Source organism: Lonchura striata, chromosome 12 (genome assembly GCF_046129695.1).
Source record: "Lonchura striata isolate bLonStr1 chromosome 12, bLonStr1.mat, whole genome shotgun sequence".
Taxonomy (NCBI): Eukaryota; Metazoa; Chordata; class Aves; order Passeriformes; family Estrildidae; genus Lonchura; species Lonchura striata.
In genome coordinates this window covers 9,282,136-9,302,092 of record NC_134614.1, presented here as the reverse complement: position 1 = coordinate 9,302,092, position 19,957 = coordinate 9,282,136, and the positions used below count along the sequence as shown (strand labels likewise).

Sequence of the window (19,957 nt, the reverse complement as noted above, 5' to 3'; positions counted from 1 at the left end):
TATATTTATGCATATCATTGCAATTGGAACCTCACTTTTTTTTCCAAAATGGAAAAGAATCTATTGTGTTGTATTTTATTATTAATTCCTGCCTTTGCATCCTCAGACTTTTTGCTAACACATGTCAGAAACATCAAGGTAAGTAATCAACCATGTGTGGGTTGTGGGTCTCCCACTCCTCAGAGATTAATTTCTTGCAGTTTATCAGCATTTATCAGTTCATACAATGCTGGCAGCTGGAGCTCTGTGTTCTCTGGTATCCCTGGACACAGGATAAAAACTGGAACTCAGACTTGTTGATCTCTAATCAGCCTCAGTTTTCAATTAGCTGTGAAGTTCTTCTCTCCCTCTTTTTTTCCCCCTGTCATAACCACATAATGGTGACATATTTTAGTAAAATACTTAAATGTGTAAAGCAATCAGTGCTGCCAGAGAACTGACTTTGCACCTATTAAGGAATACAAGTGAAAAGATGGCTCTAAGAAGCAGAAAACATGGCATCAAGATAAAGGCCCGCTGTCCAAATGACATGGTAGGATTTTTCTCGAAAGATTTACATGTTACCACAACATGAGATACATCTCTCAAATGAGCCATTCCGGTTTTGGCTGGATCTCTGAGTAAGGCAGTGCTGCCTGATGTTTTGCCTAATTTTCTTTGGTTATCTTGCTGGCGGCTACTCCTTGCCCCCATAAGTGATTTCCCTCTCTCTCAGTGGCTGTGTACTCTGAAAAGTCATGGAGGGCAAATCTGTTTAGGGAGCATTCTGAGTTACTGGGTAGAACATGACTGAACAATTTACAGTTGATTGCTGTTGATTAGATTATGATCTTTGCTAAGACATTTTATTTGAAAATCAGGATAGTATCATGTCTAACTTTTAAGAGTCAATGTGAGATTTAATGCTGCAAATTGGAAATGCCAGGGATACTTATTATTTAACCATTATGTAGCCCAGATAAAATGTAGCTTTTTCCTTCTGATTACTGTGGTGTCTGGGGTTCTATATGTTCTCTACAATGCTAAAGCCTTTCTAAATGGAAAACTGCCAAAGCTCTGTGAATGCACTATCCATACAGAGCACTGTGGAAAAGCCACTTGATTCTCCCAGGTTTTTTTGGTACTTCATGCAAGTGTGATTTGATTGAAATGGTGGAGATTACTCTGCAGGGTGAAGGTCTTGGTGCCCATCAGTGTCTTGGCCCCTTTGAGCAAGCAGTAGCAAGTGTTGAAGCGTGGCTGGAATTCTGGCTGTCTGGTGACCTTTAAGCTGTCAAAGCTGCTTTTAGAGCCACAGCCAGGTAAGACACAGTTGGCAGACCCAGTTCTGCTGAAAATGGAACAAAAATCCGCATCAGACCTCCCTGTGTGTGCTGACACACCCTGTTCCTATCGGCTGCATTATGGGCTCTTCTCTGTGGCACCCAGTTGGCATCACTTGGCGTGATGAAATTTTCAGTGTTGCTGTAGATTCAGAGATCATTTTCATGCCTTGTTTTCCTATGTAGCATTTACGGATAGATGCAAATACCTCATTCAGTGTTGTGGATTCCCAGAGGTCTCTTCAAGATAACTGTAAAATCTTTGCTGAGTTTTCTAGTCGTGCTATGGTTTAGTTTCCTAAGCTGTACAATCAGGACTTCCTTCAGCAACTACTGTAATGGAGTCCTCTTTTCCCTCTCTGTTTTCTTGGGAGTTCAAATTTCTCTTTTCCTTTCCAATTTCTGTAGATTTTTCGCACCTCTAGTTTTTCCTGCTGCCAGAGCAAAACAGTATTAAACAAAAGAAGTTTGTTGCTGTTACACAACTGAAAAATAATAAAATTCTAATAATCGGTGCAACTGGAAAATATGTGAAAATAATAGAGAAACATTTTATCAAGTAACAATTACCCAGGTAGAGGATGTTAATTCTCATTTTAGTCTAGAATTGCATAATCATTTTGATTGGCACACTATTGCTTTTGGCCCACAGAGCTCAGAATGACCTTGATGTTAGTGATGGCTCAAGTTACACTCAAGTGAATCATTAAAAATTAAAAAACCCAGAACAAAATTACAGACTTAGAGTCACGTAATCACCTCCCAAACCCTGCAAATCAGGGTCAGCTAGTGTAGCTGGGTGATGTCCAGCTGGATTACTGGAGATTAGCCCAAGTGCAATGTGAGTAGTGCCTTTCACAGAGATTTTTCTGTAGTTTAAATGGAAATTGCAGAGTACCCCTCAAAATATTTACAGAGTCAAAATAGAACTCCTTTAAAACTGCCATTGAAGCCATGATTCTGATAAAGAATGTGCACAACAGCAATTCTATAAAACTCAAATGCAGGTACAGTATCTTTCAGTTTGGAAGCAGTAGTCAGAATTGCAGAATTTGTAGCTATATACAATATATTTTATAATTTACACAAATATATTTTTTTGTATTTTGTATAAACTGTGTGGTAATTCCACTGTAAGGAAAGTTTTTACCAAACAAACTGACATTTTGCAGAGTTCCAACTTTTTGTTTCCCAGGGTGCATACCTGAGTTTGTGTATTGTAAGGGGAAATGACAAGATGTAATAACAGTATGGATACGGAAAAAATATTTCCAATATTGGAAAGGTCAGATTTCTGTTGATACACACTCTGTACTGACATTAAAGGAATCCATATATGCTTGTGAAAAGGAGAGATGGACACACAGAAATCATCTGGATGGCAGTAACAGTTTGAAAGATGAACATAAAGGAATGCACACTGACATTTTTTGCCAGACTCTTACAGCTGAAGAGAAGCCTCCTCCCTCAAACCTTGCATTACCACAGATTTAATACATTGTCTTGAAAAGAACCCCAAATAAACAAAAAATAACCCTCTGTATTTCAGTCCAACTGGGAAAGGTACTGAAAGCCTTAAGTGTACTCGAGATGTGTGTCTGATTTGTTGTGTCCTTATCCCTGCCTTTGGTGGGGCAGGTAAACACAATTCCACAAAATGTGACCCCCGAGGCTCTTGGAGCCAGATGAGATAAGGTGTTTGCTGAGCTGACGGGAATTGAGTTAGACAAGCTGTTATTTTAACTGCACTCAGGAAGTTTGTTTAATGCCTGTCCTCTCTTTCAGAACAGAGTATGAGATACTGTCATACAGCTTCTGATATTTGCACCTACTCTGGGAGCAAATATTGGGAAAAAAAAACCCAAACATTTTAACTGATTATTTTTTTCCCCCCTCCATGCAGCTTTTTGTAGTGACAGCCTCCTCTATCTAATCCTGCTGAATTACCTTCCTACCTAGTCATGTTAGGGTGAGAGGCTGGTGGGCTGAAATGGGAAAAATTTAGGAGTCTGAAGAAAATGTAAGGCTGCATCTGCCTGATTGGATTTGTGTAACAGGAAAAAATCTGTGTAAACTGGGTTTTTATGCTTTGATGCAACCATTTTATTTCTTCCAAAGGATAATAAATTTGAAGAGAAAATATGTACTGCAGGACCCAGATCTAGGAATTCTCAAGAAAAAGATATTGCTATGAGGACAAGATAGTTTGGTTTTACTTGAGGTCACCATAGAGCAAATCCTTACTCAAGGAAGACCTATTAAACAGATTTTAGTGTGTTCTTTAGTCTCAATGACATTTAATTATAAATGGCACTGAGCACTTGAGTGTCTTTTCCTCTCATTCTCCCTCATATTTCAAGGGTCAATGTTTCTTTTCAGCTGGAACAAGACACTTATTGTGTCACATGAGCAAAATATAAAGTGAGCAACTTTTGAAGTACCTTTCAAAAACACAGTATTTAAGATACACTAGCATCAAATGAAAACCAAAGCTGGGAATGCCATAAGAAAACTAACTCTCAACCTGCCTCACATCCCTTATTTGCTCTTCCCTCAAATTTACTTCAGTTTATTAATGAAGACCTTTCTCAAGCCTTCCTTCTCCTGGACTTCTTTTGACTTGTAACAACTACATGGATGCTAAGAGATTTATTCCTACCTAAGTCATGGTTTTCCCCTTTTTTTTCTCTTTACAGAAGCGAAATGCTGATAATGATTTGGTGAGTAAAGTTTGGTTTTGTCTTGGCTACCAAGATTTTATAGTGATAAGAATATTCTTACTGTGTTCACAAAATGTTTCTGTGAGTCCAGTCTGAGCAAATGGATATTTCTGAGTGTGTGACAAGGAAAACAGCCCAGAGCTGTAGGACTAACTAAATAGTTTCTTTCTAAGCTCTGATAGAAGCTCCTAGACAAGGAAAGAGAATGAAAAAAATATTTTTAATCTCATTGTATTTGAATAAATACCTAAGTTGTTTTGAAGTCACCTCTGTATCTCTAATAGACTTTCATTCTATGTTGGTTTTGTTTTTATTTTTATGTTGCAGTTATTGCTAAGGAAGGCAAGAGGCCTCATCTCTGGGGCTGATTCCACTTGGCACCTGGAATCCCCTTCAGCAATGCTTAAATGCTTTGATTGTTTGGGGACCTTCTTAATCAAGCAGCAGAGATCAGACCCATCATAAAGCCTCCAAGGTTCTTTCCAGTACAGCTTTTGCTGCAAGCTGTGGAGTTCCTAATGCAAACATCTGTTGCTATTCATGCTTTCATTTAGTGTCCAGAAACCTTATACCTGAACATTCAAAGAAAATAAGTATTGCCTTGCCCATTTCCTTGTTTAAAAAAGACTGAGCTCTAGCTGGGAGGAAGCTGACAATAACATAAAATGGAATTTGGAGGCATTTGGGCTATTTTAAAAGAAGACGATTACTTACATCCCTGTTCTAGGAGTCATCCACTCCTCTGATAACTACAGTCATTAATACAGTGAGGCAGCAGTAAAGAGCTGTGCTCTTTGAATAACCATAAAAAGTCACCCTCTCAGTAGAGAAAAAAATCTATTCCTATAATGGCAGTATTTTTGCTGTGGTGGTAGTATTTTGTTAAAGTCTATAGTTACAACTTCTGGAATAGCACTGCATGTCAGTGAAATAGATATCCAAGGAAACACAGGAGTGCTCTACTTCTTATATTAGGTCTTTCTTTTTGCTTTGGAGTGATCAATGTCCTGCTGTGATTTCTTTTAAAAAATATAATCACAACTGATTAACACACATGAGTGTGCTCTTTTTGGTTTTTTTTTTTCATTTCTCAATTTACAGGTTGTCAATGGGATGGAAATCTGTAGCATGAAAATTGATAGTAAAGTAACTTCCCGCTTTGCACACAATGTCATCACCAGTCGAGCCGTCAATCGTGGGAATGTGCCCAAAGAAGTCTTCTTTGATGTTGAACTCCCTAAGACAGCCTTCATTACCAACTTCAGCATGTGTGTAATCTTTACAAGATTGTTAAAGAAGACTAAAAATCTCTACTAATTCAGATGGGAGAAATGTAACCCAAATGTTCATTTTTCCTTTGCTATTTGAATAGATTTCTAAACACCTCCTGGGTAATTTTCTGGTACTATTAACTTAACATGCAAGATATGTGGAGAAAGGCAAACATTGGTATATCTGTAGAAAAGATGACTAATTTTCAATTATTTCTATTCATCATCATGAATAGAAGGGAACCTTAGGGAATGTGGGACCTTTCCTGCAGATTCATCCACCTTTTCAGAAATGCAGAAATGCCTCTTACTTACTCTGGTATTATCAAACCAGGAAAGTTCCATTACTTAATTTCCCTGATGGCATTATACCTTAATTTATCTCTTCATTTAAAAATCATATTTTACTGAAAGGCAGAAAGCAGAATTATTCCATTACATTTGTACCTTTAGTTGCAATCATGTGTAGTTCTCCACCATTATGAGGTTTGATTCAGTTAAGTACATCCATCTCTGCTAATCACACAGTGGCTGCTTTATCTCCAGTGAGGAGGAGTAGTAGCTTTAGGACACAACCACCCATAATGCATTTTAGAATTTTTTTTTGGTAGAATGAGGTGATGAGAAATTGCTGCTAAGTCCTCTAAGGATTTCCAGGATGAAATGCTCCTCTGTAGATGATGACATTTGGACAGGTGAGTCACATCCAGAGAGTTGGTTTGCCATTAGATGAGATGGTGAAGATGCTGAAGTGTAGGACTATAGCAGGTGTAAGTTGTGTTGCTGTAGCCCAGTTTTGATCTAATTCAAAGTAAAAATTGGTTTATTATACTTCTGTGATACTGCGCACAGAGCTCTTCATTCCAGCTGAATTCTCTGAGGAGCCTGGCTTCAGTGAAAGGGCCTAAATCTTGGCAATAACAGGTCTCTGAAAGTGATTATTAGCAAACAAATCAATAAAGGGAGAATTCCTGTAGTAACTTTCAACTGAACTAGGACTTTTTAATGTGCAGGACAATTGATGGTGTCACCTATCCTGGAACTATAAAGGAAAAAGAAGCTGCAAAAAAACAATATGAGAAGGCTGTTTCAAGAGGACAGACTGCTGGTCTTGTCAAGTAAGGATCATGTCTTGCTGCTTCCACACCATCACTCCATAGTGATGAAGATTGTGAGATTGGAATTGCTGTGTTCTGGCACTTTGCTGACATTAAGGCACAAAAGAACAATCATTAAGTTATAGTTATTGTAGCACAAAATGTAGAAAGGAAATACAGCCTCTGACTGCACAGGCACTGTCTGCAACTATGGAAAGGCTGTTCCTGCAAATTTCACTGGCTTTGTGGGACCTATTCCTGGGATTGAGCTCAGTGAGAAACTTGAATAAATTTTTCAGGCTGAGTATGATTTTGAGTATTGATTGATGATTTTTAGCAGTATATCAAAATTCCCATATTTATTTTACTTCTTTTTGAAAATCATATGCCACCAACAATAAATACTGTGAAAAAGGATAAAGATCTTTTTCCTACCCATTTAAATACAGAGCTTCAGGAAGAAAAACAGAAAAATTCACTGTCTCAGTCAACATTAAAGCAGCCAGTACAGTCACTTTTGAACTCACATACGAGGAACTGCTGAAGCGACAGTTTGGAAAATATGAAATGTTCATCAAAGTAAAACCAAAGCAGCTTGTCAAAGATTTTGAGGTAAATGGCAAACTGATCAAATTTGACTGTAATTTAAGAGATGATGGAATTCTGCATATCTGTTGAAAGTGAAGTACCATGGTCATTCCCATTGGTTCACAGGTGAGCTGAAGGCCATGATAACATTTCTTATGAGTTCCATGGGGAGCACTCATCAGTATGCTTTAGTGCAGGCTTTTACCTGTAAACCTGACAAATTTGCTCATGTACTGAGCATTCCAAAAGAAATCTTGTATGAAAACCTGAAAAAGCTATTATAATGCCTTGGAGTAATTGTATGTACCCTTATAGATAATGTCCAGCTTTCTCACACCACTGTGAAACAACACCATCTTTGAATCACAGTGATGCATGTCACATTCTGCAATACTGCAACTTTTTGTGCCTATCTGCCTCGATGGGATACCACTATCTAGTTTTCCAACAAGTCATATTTCTATTAAAGTTTATTTATTTATAGCTTTGTTTTTAACTTCTGTGTTAACTTCTGAAAAGGCCTCTTTGGCTGAAGATGTTTTCACACAAGTGTAGATTTGGACTGCCATGATGAATTACAAAAGTAAATTTCTTTATTTTTATGAAAATCCCTCTTTCACATCTGTAGTTGCTGATCCTGCTGTAAATGGCTGAGTTGATGTATTGTGGTTTAATCAAGACAATAAATTTTCAATTAATATTTCAGATTGAAGTAGATATCTTTGAGCCCCAGGGTATCGCTGAACTGGAAGCAGAAGGAACATTCATCACCAATGAGCTCCAAAATACCATTAAAAAAACTTTTTCAGGAAAAAAGGTACATTGATTACTGCATTCCATTATTAACTTATGGTTGTAATTTTGAAATAATAATTTCAGTGCTAGTGATGGCAGCAAGAGGAAACCTGGATACTAGCAAGATTACCTCTTACAGAAAAACTGAATTACTAACAAGTAATTCTTTTCCCTTGTATGGGGGTAGTAGGATTCTTAAATACATACAACAGCTTTATCAAACGTGTTGTTCAGAGTGAAGAGCTGACCCAAGGCAGATGGGGAAGTAAGCATATGGAGAAAGCTGTGGATAGCAGCCTTCATGTTTCAGTTACCACCAATAAATTTCTAAGTACATATGGATATGTACAATCAAGTGGCTAACCCAATAAAATAGGTTATTCTTATGTCTGTGAAAATAATATTTTAAAAAATGCAGATGTGTTCTGTAAAAGATTTTCAGCTATTAAGGTTCAGATCTAAGGAAGTTTTTTTCTTTGCAGGGCCATATCTCTTTCAAGCCAACCCTCGACCAGCAGAGAACTTGTGCAAATTGCTCAGAGTCTGTCTTGGATGGGGATTTTACTGTAAGATATGATGTGAAGAGAACAACTCCAGATAATTTGCAGGTAAGTCTAACAACTTGAAATTCTGCGCTGTTGAACAGTGTAACTTGCACAGTAAAGGTCAGGGAGCAGTGAGGGCCAGCTGTTTCCTAAGGAACAGGCAGCTGACTGGGAGCAGGAGTCAGTCTTCAGGGTGGGATCCAAAACAGTGGAGTCCATGGATAGGAACAGGTTTGGCTGTGACACAGCTGGAGACCGACACTGTAGCTGTTCTGACACTGTAGCTCAGCCAGGGACTAAAGGCCCAGTCTTGCACTTCAGTGACACTCCTGGGCCCATGAACAGAGGTGAGACTGATCAGGGCCATTAAAACCTTTTAGGCCACTCAGAGGCTAGTCATTAAATGAGAGTAATAGCTCCTTTATCTGTTTTACCTTTATAATGTACCAAACTTTTTGGCGGTGGTGTGTTTTTTTTTTTAACATTTTCTTTTTCAGATTGTCAATGGCTATTTTGTACACTTCTTTGCACCAACAAATCTTCCGAAGTTGTCCAAGAATATTATTTTTGTATTGGATACTAGTGGCTCAATGTCTGGAAGAGAAATAGAACAAGTGAGTTATTACATTACTGTAGAGTTTCAATGAAAGAGCTGGAACAGTGCTGGGAGGGAGATGCTGCTGGAAGGAACAGGATGCCTTACAGTGCACATGTGCTGCTCAAGCTGTTACAAAGTGGCTCAATGGTGCGACCTCTCTAATGCCCACTGCCAGATGTACTAGTTTGCAGTGTTGCTGTAGAGCAAAAATCTATACATTTAGCCTATATTTGCTTATAAATGTCATTAGGTCAAAACTCTAAATATCAACATTTCCAGAGAGTGCTGTCATATGTGCTTGACAGTTCCAAAATAAGCCATGCATAAAGATTATGTGCATTTTCTCTGTTCACTCTGTATCTGGGAAGCAGCAGCTCTTTTCAGAGTTATGACTGAGCTAGTGTTCAGAATTTTCAGGCTTTGGTGCTGCATCAAAATATCCAGGCATGCTTGTTTATGAGCTTCTCCACTAACCTAGCTACCCATTTGCCATGCCAGCTTATCTTAGTGTAAGCAACCAACCATGACGGGAAACCTGATTTTCATCTCAGCTACAAAGATTTACCAGATGTTATTGCAGCTGACTTCCCTAGGGTTACTCTGAAATTGACACAGGGACTGGCAAGAACAGAACATGCTCAGAATTTTTTTAATATATACTGTGTAGGAGTAAAAAATAGCCCAATGCTGAGAGATTAATGATGTAAAATCTGTAAGCACATATTCTGTTACATTTTGAATCATGTATTTAAATCTCTTTGCCTTACAGACAAAAGAAGCGCTGCTAAAAATCCTAGATGACATTAAAGAAGATGACTTCTTCAATATCATATTATTTGATAGTGAAATATCTACCTGGAAAGAAACATTAATCAAGGCCACTCCTGAGAATTTGGATGAAGCAAGGAAGTTTGTTCAGCACATTTCTGCTCAAGGCTGTAAGTATTTGACTGGCCTTGCCAGTAGGTCACTGTGTACGTTAATTTATTGATTGATTCTGTGAACACAATGCTACAGTGTGTTGGGGTTTCAGATCGCTGATGAGGCACCCCTGAAGTTCAGTTTTACTCAGAAGATGACACCTATTTCTCTTTATGTTTCCAAAGTCCAGGTACTTTTCTATCTAGATATCCCCCTGCTTGTAAATCCAAGTCTTTATTTCCTTACTGTAATGAAATCTCTTCAGACACCAGTGAAAAATGGACCTTTATTTTGACAGCCTTTGCTGAACCCAAATTTCTGTATCTACCTCATAGTGACAAATTTACATGGTGGTTTGATGAGAGGAATTGATATTCTGAATGCTGCTCATGAAGAAAACCTTGTGCCCAAGAGAAGCGCTTCTATAATTATCATGTTAACAGATGGCCAGCCAAATGTAGGTAAGTTTGTGTTGGATGGAATAATAAAGATAGTTCATTAACTGTCAAAAAATGCTAGTTAAAAATGGCCTTCCTCCTTGACTTCTGGATATTTTCATTATTTGAACTCTACCAGCATCATAGTACTAAATCAAGATTTTGGTAATGTCTCCTAAGAAATCTGAACATGCCAAGTCACATTTGATTTTGTGATCATGTTATCTATTTTGAAAACAACTCAAACATTTCCTGGTTTGATGCAGGTCTATCAAATAATCATGAGATTGAGAATGCAGTGAAGAAGGCCATTGATGGGAGATACACCTTATACAATCTTGGCTTTGGCAGTGGTGTCGACTATGGCTTCTTGGAGAGGATGGCACTGGAGAATAAAGGATTGGCCCGTCGGATTTACCCTGACTCTGATGCAGCTTTGCAGCTTCAGGTCAAGTAATTACCATGTACATATGATCACAGATACAGTAGGTCAGATAACTATTCATGTTCTTACTTTCAAATAATCAAAATCCCAGTGTGTAATCTGATTCTGAGATGCTCTAGAGTCTGCTGTGATCAGAGTATTAAAATCATAGAACAGTTTGAGTTGGAAGGGACCTTTAGTTGCATTTAATTTTCCCCTTCCCTTATATAAGCAGGAAGTGCAGGGACAGTAAAAGGGACGTCCTGTCAACTATGGCAGGGAGTTTAAAACTTGGCATAGGGTGACACAAGTCACAGTTCTGAAGGACACTCTGGTGGAATTGCTGCAGTCATTATATCTCTGCACCTCAAAGATCATATGGTTAATGTCATGTCAAGGGACAAGAAGAGTAACAAATCACAAAGTTCTAGATATCCTTTCTGAAGAAATTCACTGCAAACAGGTGTATCTTACCACACTCCTGAGGCATTTTAGAATTGTATAAGACATAGAAACTGGTACAGGCCATACAGAGTTGTCTTTTTTCACCCTCACATTCCAGTAGCAGCTATTCAAATAATTCACCAAAGAATTAGATATTAGATTTCATTTCTGGTAAGATCAAATACCCAGTCTCCTTCGATTATGATGTCATGTCATGTCAGTCTCTGCAGAGAAGAGGTGTAGAAAATTATCTATATCAAATAACAGGAGGCTTGGTATCCCTCTTTATATTGATGGAACTCATCATCCACAGCAAATTGTTCTCAAATATTCTTCCTTTCTCTTAGCAAGACTGGAGAGTTTGTATGTTCTTTCTTATTTCCATTATTTGTAGATTTCTAGGCCTTGCACTCTGAGATTTAACTAAATATCTAAATATTTTTTATAAAATACACTTTTAGCTTTCATTGCTGAAATAGCAGGATGTTTGTGGTTACAGATCTACCCATGAATTGAAGAAACAATGATAATTACATGTTTTATTTTTTTCCTTTCAATCCTACAGGGGTTTTATGATGAGGTGTCAAATCCCATGCTCATAGATGTGGAGTTAAACTACCCAGAAAATGAAATATCAGACCTAACTACTAACAGCTTTAAGCATTTCTATGATGGGTCTGAGATTGTGGTGGCTGGGCGCTTTGTGGACAGCAACCAAAACCATTTGTCTGTAGATGTAAGAGGTGAAGGTGTAAGTATGAATTTCTTTGACTTATGTAAGTTACACAGAATCTCTGAATGCTTCTTTTGCCTCCATTGTGATGAACAAAAATGCAATGTGAATGTGGAATACTGGGTTATGTTCTGTAGTGTACATCTCTAAAATTCCCAGAAACAATGGGACAAAATTCCTCTTACAATACTGGTAATTTTCTGGTGTAGAACCAGACATGATTTCAATTTCATAAGATTTTCATGTGTGAAGGTCTTAATTTTTGGGAAGTTCTGTCAGTCCCTGGCTACTTGTGATACAGAGAACATTCTTACTCCCAACAGGCTCACAATGCCCTGTCATACACCACAGAGCAAGGTGCTGAGCAAACAGCTCAGGCTTTCCAAGAACAACAATACATATTTGGAGAGTACATTGAAAGGCTCTGGGCTTATCTTACCATTGAACAGCTCTTGGAAAAACGGTAATTATACCTAGAATAATACCTTAACTCTCTGACTTCTGCAGTTTCTAGGACGTGAAGCTGACATTGACATCCCACTGAGGTGCCAGTGGGAAAGCATAAAAATCAGTGAGGGAAATCCATCAACCTATTCCCTTCCCTAGCCTCAGTATTCATGTTTCAGGTTGCATTTGCAACAATTTTAAATTACTGCAAGTATAAAGCACAGTTTTGCCTTTCTCTTGGACAGCCAGTAGAGTGAGAAGTACTCTTAGACTGTACGTTATAGCTTATTGATAAATTACCTGCAGAGAAATGACTTTACTTTGAAATATGTAATCTGAAGGATGGTGAGTGATTCAGCAATCAGTGATGCTGGGAGTCTCTTCCTTTATTCAGCATTACAGCCACAGGAGAAGAAAAGGAGAACCTTACAGCTCAAGCCCTGGCTCTCTCACTACTCTACAAGTTTGTAACACCACTGACATCCATGGTGGTAACAAAACCAGAAGAAAATGACAATGAAGAGGGGATTGCTGATAAACCCACTGAAGGTATAGACATCTTCACAACTGTACTGTATTTGAGAAGCTAAGAGTTCCTTTTAGGTTACCCGAAAGAAAGGCTTCATGTGGGCACAGTTTTAAATAAGTATCTGCAAAATCTACTTTACAAGCCTGGCATGTGTGTGGTTTATGAAAAATTACTTCTTATTGTAAAGCTCATTTCCATCAAAATATCTTTCATTACTAAATCATATGGCAAAGTACTATAAGTTTAAAATAAATGTATTTTAAACTAAATAGGAAAAACTATTATAGAAAAAGACCCTGAAAGCCAAGAAGCATTTCTAATCTAATAATCCAGCTATATTCAGGTGATTTACCATCACTATTTTTCTACATACTTCAGCCTAGGGATAGATGTAGTAACCTGTTTCCACATGAAAGGGGAAAATTTGCATGAGCTCTTCCTCAGGCAGGATATAGCAGGTTGTAAAAAGATTGAGATTTCCTATGTAAAACACAACAGTCATATACATATTGTAGAAAGAAAAGCAATTATATTGAAAGCATACAATTTGTTTTCAACTCCTCTGATACTTTAGCTAATTATTAACTCCTTGCTTAGTGAAACATTCTTTTTCCTACAGTTCAGCCTCTCTGTTTAACCCCTGTGTAACACATTCCCTATTCCTCCTTGCTTTCTGGCCAAGCAAGGCAGTGCTCTCTGCTCAGTGTGTCCCCCAGCCATCCTAACTTCATCCCCAGGTATTGTTTGAGCCACCCTCATCCCACAGGTCTGACAGAGGCTTTCCAGTCTCTTCTATCAGCATCCTTTATTTTTTCTCCAATTTTTGTTTAGAACCCCTGAAAGTTCCTTGGGATCTCTGTGTGGGCTCTCTGCTGCCTTCTAGATGAAAAACTTTCTAATCTCCTGATTTTGGCATGGGAATTTAAGACATTTTAGCATAACAGAGATACTGGAGATTGGTGAGGTTTTTTCAGCTGCACTAAGTCCTGAAACCAGTGAATTGCTAAGTGCCCTTCAAATCTGAATCATTCTTCAGGCATTCTGCTGATAAATTTTTGCATTATGTTTCATGACTCTCATAATGGATTACTGACATAAAACCCCTTAATGATTAATTTAACACTCAAGTCACTACACAGCATAATGACTTTAAAGTTTAAGCTGGTCTCCATAAAATGGAAACCCCCAAACATCTGACAGAAGTGCCATCCACTCAATCATCTTCAGTTCTTTGCTTTCCCTTTCCAGGTATTTGTAGTACAAAAGCTCTTTTCTGAACCCTTTTCAAAGTAAATCCTCTCTGTATATAGGTATATAGAGCAGTAATAGAAGAAAACAGTCAAAACTCCCCCATGTAAGAAAAAAAACAAACCAATTTTACTCACCCTGAAGTCTCAGTTCACAAATCAATGTATTCAATCGTCCAGTCAGTATTAACATAATCATCCAAATGCCTGGAAAACCACAAAATAGTAAGTAAAATTTTGCAATATAGGTATGGCACAGCATAAAGCCATTCAAAATAGAGCTCTTGTCCCATACATAATAAATTGCAGTTCTGCTGCCCCATATAACAGCTTTTTACTTTCAGTTCCTGTTTGACATACAAATACTGAGTTGTATCACTGGGAAGAAATGTAATTACAAAATACTGAAGATAGCTGGTTGTGTTTTCAAAGTTTTAATTTTTTAAAAATGTTTTATTGGAGTCAGAATCTCTCCTGTTTAATTGTATAACTGAAACTGTAAATTTCTTTTTTCTTCCTTTTACATCTCACCTGCCCATGGCAACAGCTGAAGGTATGTACATTTCTTATTAAATTTACTTAATATTTTTAGACATGGATTTTCTACATTACTTATTTGATCTAGGATGCAATATTTTCCTGAAGTTCATGGGGGATTAATCAAGATCATATTATGAATAGACATACAACTTTTCAGATGGATAAGTTTGTGAATAGGGGTTTCAGTTCAGTTCCTGTCTCTGATGATTGCAGCATCCCACCACTGTGGAATTCAGGCCCAGTACAAGTCAGCTGCTCTCCAGGGCTGCCACTGGGGCCTTCCAGGTGGCAATCTCATACAAAGGTATCTTCATTCATGCCATGATTGCCACTTCTAAAGCACAGAAACACCCTGACAGAATTTCAGATGTACAAAGAGCAGAAGAGTAGAAAAATGTGGCACCAGGCAGGCAAATCTTCCTTCCCATAGGTCAGTTTAGAAGAAGGTGGCACAGAGGGATCAGAGAACAGGCTGTCCCAGTCCCAGAGAGAGCCAACCCCGTACTGTAGGAGATGTCACATTTGTGCTGGAAAGCAGGCTGTGCTTTCAGCCCCTTCAATATTGTTGCTTTGTAGCACTGTTAAAGAAACTGTTTTGACTACATTTTTACCTTATATTATTTAGAAACTGATACATAATTACAAGATTTTTGGGTTTTGGAAGGAGGAAGGAATGAAGTGGGTGAGATTGGTTTTCATTCTTTGTAGTCTCTAAAATAACATTTTGTTTCATTCAAGCAGGGATGTTCACAGGTCCTTTGATGGGTAAGTAATTTAACTTACTTTTCTGAACAGAGCAGGATCTATCAACTGAGATTACCAGAGGCAGAGATGCCTTTTCTGGCAGTACAACTGGATTTTAACAAATACTACCAAATTTTGCTCACTGCTGAAAAGACACTTAAAGGTTGAACAATATGAGGTGACAAAGTTTCAGCTAAATAGTTTGTATGGAGAAAATACCTGTTCATCAAACCACCATTTTTTCCTGAAAGCTGTTTCCCAAGAACAGAGTATGGATTTTATTCTGCATTTCCTTTGGAATTATATAAAGCAAAGGACTGTGATGTCAGCATCTCTGGCTAAATTAACATGTTCAGTCACTTGTGCAAAAAGCATCTGTTTTATTCAAGAGAGAGAAACTGCTGCACCAAATTGCTGGCTGGGCAATCCTGGAAATGGAAGAATTACAGTTATGCTTTTTCTCTGGATGCCAGTCTCTGTCTCTATCTAGCTTTTTCAAGTCTTCACTGAAAAGACTTAATTACATTCTGGAAAAAAAAAAAAAAAGGTAAAACAAACAAACAAAAACCACCCCAAATGTCAAAAAGTCAGAAGTTTTCAATGGATGATGTTGCATTCCCTTGCTGATAGTTTAATCCTCAAGTCTGAAATATTTGTATCCTACAGATATGTTGCTTGGGCTATATGGAAACCCTCAGAGCAATTTAAACTACAAGTGAAATCTGTGTCTATCCTGAAGCTTTTTTTGATTCAAAAGCAGCACACAAACTGTCATTCCATAGATTACATGCTTTAAAAACTAGGATGCAATTACTGATTTACCTAGCATATTAACTCCCTGACATCTTACATGGCCCATGCAATTTCCCATTTTCTAACAACTTTCTTTCCTTCTGCAGCTTCACCACTCTATTACACATCTGCATCAGCACCTACATGGTATACTAGTGGTGAGTAGCTGGATTAGTGTCTGTCTAGGAGAACAGAAGAGGGTATTAAAGCTAAATCACACAATTCTAATGAATATGTTTAATATTTCGCTTCCATAAAAGCAGCCATTTTTTCATTTTTAAGGGCAAGTATTTTAATTTACCTTTTAAACATCTTTCGATGTCTTCTAAAGGTCAAGTAATTGAAATTATATGTGGTCATTTTCTCAGTCCTCCCTCCCATCAGTAATTTTTGTGTTGATAATTGCCTGTTGCCTATTAAATAATTTATATTTAGTTATTAAATTTAAATATTAAGCAATATTAAAAACTCATGGGGAGCTTTGACCCTGTGTATCACTATACAGACACCAGTGATTTGCCTTTACAGTTGATGGAGATCCACACTTCATTATATCAGTGCCACAAAAAAAAGATGCCCTTTGTTTCAATATCAATGAAAACCCTGGCATTATCTTAAATTTAATAAACGACCCAGTTACAGGTGAGTTTTAGACTTTTTTTTTTTTTTTTTTTAAATACAGGATACTTCTAACAAAATGTGTTTTAAGGCTATCTCTCTCTTTATAATGCATAAGCTTTTTTCCCCAGCAAAGTTATCAGGAGGTCCTGTAGCTATGACAGCTTACCATTACCATGACTGTTTTCACTTCTTGTAGCAAAAGGAAATTTTAAACTTACTTTAAAGGCAACTGGGAGGATTGACAGTAGTAATTTGTCTCAGTGAGTTGTAGTAGAAGCAATAAAATAATCCTTAGGTTGCTAGTTTGTGGAATGTCTGCTAAAGAGAGACTGATGTCACTCAGACTCTGTACCCATCACAAACTCTCTGTGCTTTGGGAAAAACTGAACTTTTCTCAACAAAATGATTGTTGGCTCTGTGGAAATTCACAGAACAACCTCCAGAACTTTATTTTGCTTTGGTACAAACATTCACAAGTAACTTTGATCTATTTTTCATCTATTTAATTTCCTAAGTTGCTAAATTTTCAAGACACTCCTTGACATCAGTTGATGAGTCTATAAAACAATATTTGTTTCATTTCTGTATTAGGCATCACAGTCAATGGAGAACTTATTGGTGATAAGAGAGCAAATAGTGATGCAAAGATCCAAAACTCATATTTTGGAAAACTTGGTATTGCAAATAAGCACCTAGGTGTAAAACTGACAGTAACTCCTGAGGCGATCACAATTCAGAATGGTGATGAAAAAACAGGTTTCACCTGGCTGGACTCAGTCACCTTGAAACAAGCAGGGTAAGACTTACAGAAAGGTTATTGGGCTCTTGTATTACTTTCTACTTGTCTAAGTACTTCTAAGATTTGTGTGTGAATCTACAAAAGCAATCGATTCAAGCCTTGCTAGATTCTGCTCTTTACTTTGTTGTGTAAATGCTGAATTATTCACAAATTCCTCTGTTTGAAATAAGTAAATGAAGACTTTTCTCTGATCTTCTATTGTTGTGACTAAGGTAAAACTAGATTTGGTATTGTGCTTTGTAGAGCAGTGTCTTGCAAATATTTAAGGAGTAATTTCAGACATAGTGTGTAATCCTTCAAAGGCATAATAGTGTTCCAAAAGCAAATCTCCATTTTAAAAATTGACCTTGTGGCAGTTACAGAATTGTTTGGTTTTTTTTCCTGTCAGCAGGTATCCCAGTTTCTCATGGGGTAGATTACAGAATAATTTATACCTGTGCAAATGGTTTATAGAAGGAACAGGCAACATTTTCTCTTCCTCCTCCTTTACATTTCACTGTGTAGAATAAAATTCCTGCCTTCTCAAGGCCTGGCAGTGCAGCAGAAAGAGCAAACTCATTCATACAAGTGATTTTTAAATTGTGATAAACACATGGATGATATCACTGACACAATCAGAAGCAAATCTTCTCTATCCTAGCAGTAAAACAGGCAGTTTGGGAGTTGACTTCTCTGAAACACTAAAGGAAAAAGTGTTATGTAACACTCAGCCAAAGAACTGATTGTTTAATAATAGAATTTTTATCACTGAGCATCTACATTCTGTATCTACATATCACCAACTATCTGTAACACTGTTGAAGGACAGGTTTTGCTAAAAATATCTTGCTGAAAAGTTTAAAGGCCAGGTAGCCTTTTCCAGTGTCATTTAATATGATTCCGAGACTCTCTGTGAATACACAGAGAGACTCCATGGAGCAAACCAGGCAGCAAACACTCTCTCTTACAAAACACTGCTCAGTTTATAAAGCTACATTTGCCTTCTCACATTTCTTTCTGTTGCTGTTAACTCTGGTAAACACAATGTTCTAAGTCATGTTTTTCTTTTTCCCTCAGTTTAACATTGATAATTAACAGGAAAAAAAATCTGGTGCTCTCAATGGGCAGTGGTGCCTCATTTGTTGTTGTTTTGCACCAAGTGTGGAAGAAACATCCTCTCCACCAAGATTTCCTGGGACTGTATACATTGAAAAGTGATAAACTGTCTGAACAGACCCATGGATTATTAGGTATGATTTTGTTTAGTGTTTCCCTGCTGTTCTTTCTTTATGAGGCTACATAATTTATAGATCTAATATTGTACTTGTGCTGAAAATAATCACACCCAGAAATTTCAGAGATCAACACATGGATTATTTGATTTTTAAAAAGCTGAAGACTTGGAAAATGTGTAATAAATTCAACAGAATAGACAACACACCAAGTGAGGATATCTTGAAAGATATCTAGAAAAGGCTGTAACTGTTCTGTGCATCAGAAGCTGGAACTTAAATCCAGATGATGTGGATACAATTCTGGGTTATAAACAGAAAATAATATCAATAATACCTCAGGCATATGTTCAATCTTACCTGAAACTTGGTGTTTGCTTATCCAATCCAAACTCTGAAGGGACATGGAAACAAGCACAGGGATGTAGAAAATCTGGGGTTTCTGTTTGCTTTGCTTCTGTTTTCATGCCTGAAATGGTAATGTTAGCTTCTCTTTTTAGGACAATTTTTCCAGCCCATTGACTTCACCATACTTGAAATTCATCCTGGGTCTGATCCCAAGAAACCAGATGCCACAATGATTGTTAAAAACAATGAACTGACAGTAACAAGGTACAAAATAATGAAGTCCTTAGCAAGATTCCTTGTCCAGGTGCAGCTCCTACCTCAGTACTCCCATGGCTGTGTTTTCCCTTTCAGGGGCTGGCAGAAGGATTACAGAGGAGATCCTGCACACGGGGTTGATATTCCTTGCTGGTTCGTCCATGACAATGGAGCTGGGCTGATAGATGGTGTTCACACAGATTATATTGTTTCCAGTCTCTTCTAAGCAACTTCCTCCAAATGCACAGACAGAAAATATTTGTTTGAAAGAACAGTATTTTCAATACATGAGATCTATTCAAAGCATATAAGCAGACATGTTTAGCAAGGACAATGTATGATGGATTCTCATAGAGTTTTACTGTGTATTTGATCCAATCTGGACTGCAGGATCCCTCATCCTCTGAAGTATCCTCCTTACTAGGTTTAAAATTCTGACTTAAAATGTTACTTTGTAAAACATAACTCTACCCAATTTTAAATCAATAATTGAGTGTCAGGAGTGATTAAATAAAAGTATCAGTACTCA

At 37.5% G+C, this 19,957-nt stretch overlaps 1 protein-coding gene across 1 annotated transcript; it reads left to right on the top strand.

The window, feature by feature from the left end:
* Positions 1 to 23: 23 nt before the first annotated feature.
* LOC110472357 (inter-alpha-trypsin inhibitor heavy chain H3) lies at positions 24 to 19,957 on the top strand. The gene is made up of 22 exons (XM_021533993.2): positions 24 to 138; positions 4,019 to 4,042; positions 5,144 to 5,310; positions 6,327 to 6,431; positions 6,860 to 7,022; positions 7,705 to 7,815; positions 8,276 to 8,401; positions 8,836 to 8,952; positions 9,706 to 9,874; positions 10,193 to 10,318; positions 10,561 to 10,742; positions 11,728 to 11,913; positions 12,219 to 12,358; positions 12,737 to 12,891; positions 14,666 to 14,671; positions 15,397 to 15,423; positions 16,302 to 16,352; positions 16,723 to 16,836; positions 17,407 to 17,611; positions 18,671 to 18,843; positions 19,326 to 19,437; positions 19,525 to 19,957. Exons 1-22 carry the CDS (start codon positions 49 to 51, stop codon positions 19,652 to 19,654), a joined length of 2,679 nt encoding a protein of 892 aa, XP_021389668.2. The 5' UTR covers positions 24 to 48; the 3' UTR covers positions 19,655 to 19,957.

What these genes read in the sequence shown, in the direction of transcription:
- LOC110472357 (XM_021533993.2), top strand. Translation starts at nt 49, where the DNA reads ATGGAAAAGAATCTATTGTGTTGTATTTTATTATTAATTCCTGCCTTT. An exon ending in TTCATTACCAACTTCAGCAT is followed by an intron (nt 5,311 to 6,326) that starts GTGTGTAATCTT and finishes TTTAATGTGCAG; the next exon opens with GACAATTGATGGTGTCACCT. An exon ending in GTTCACAGGTCCTTTGATGG is followed by an intron (nt 15,424 to 16,301) that starts GTAAGTAATTTA and finishes TTCCTTCTGCAG; the next exon opens with CTTCACCACTCTATTACACA.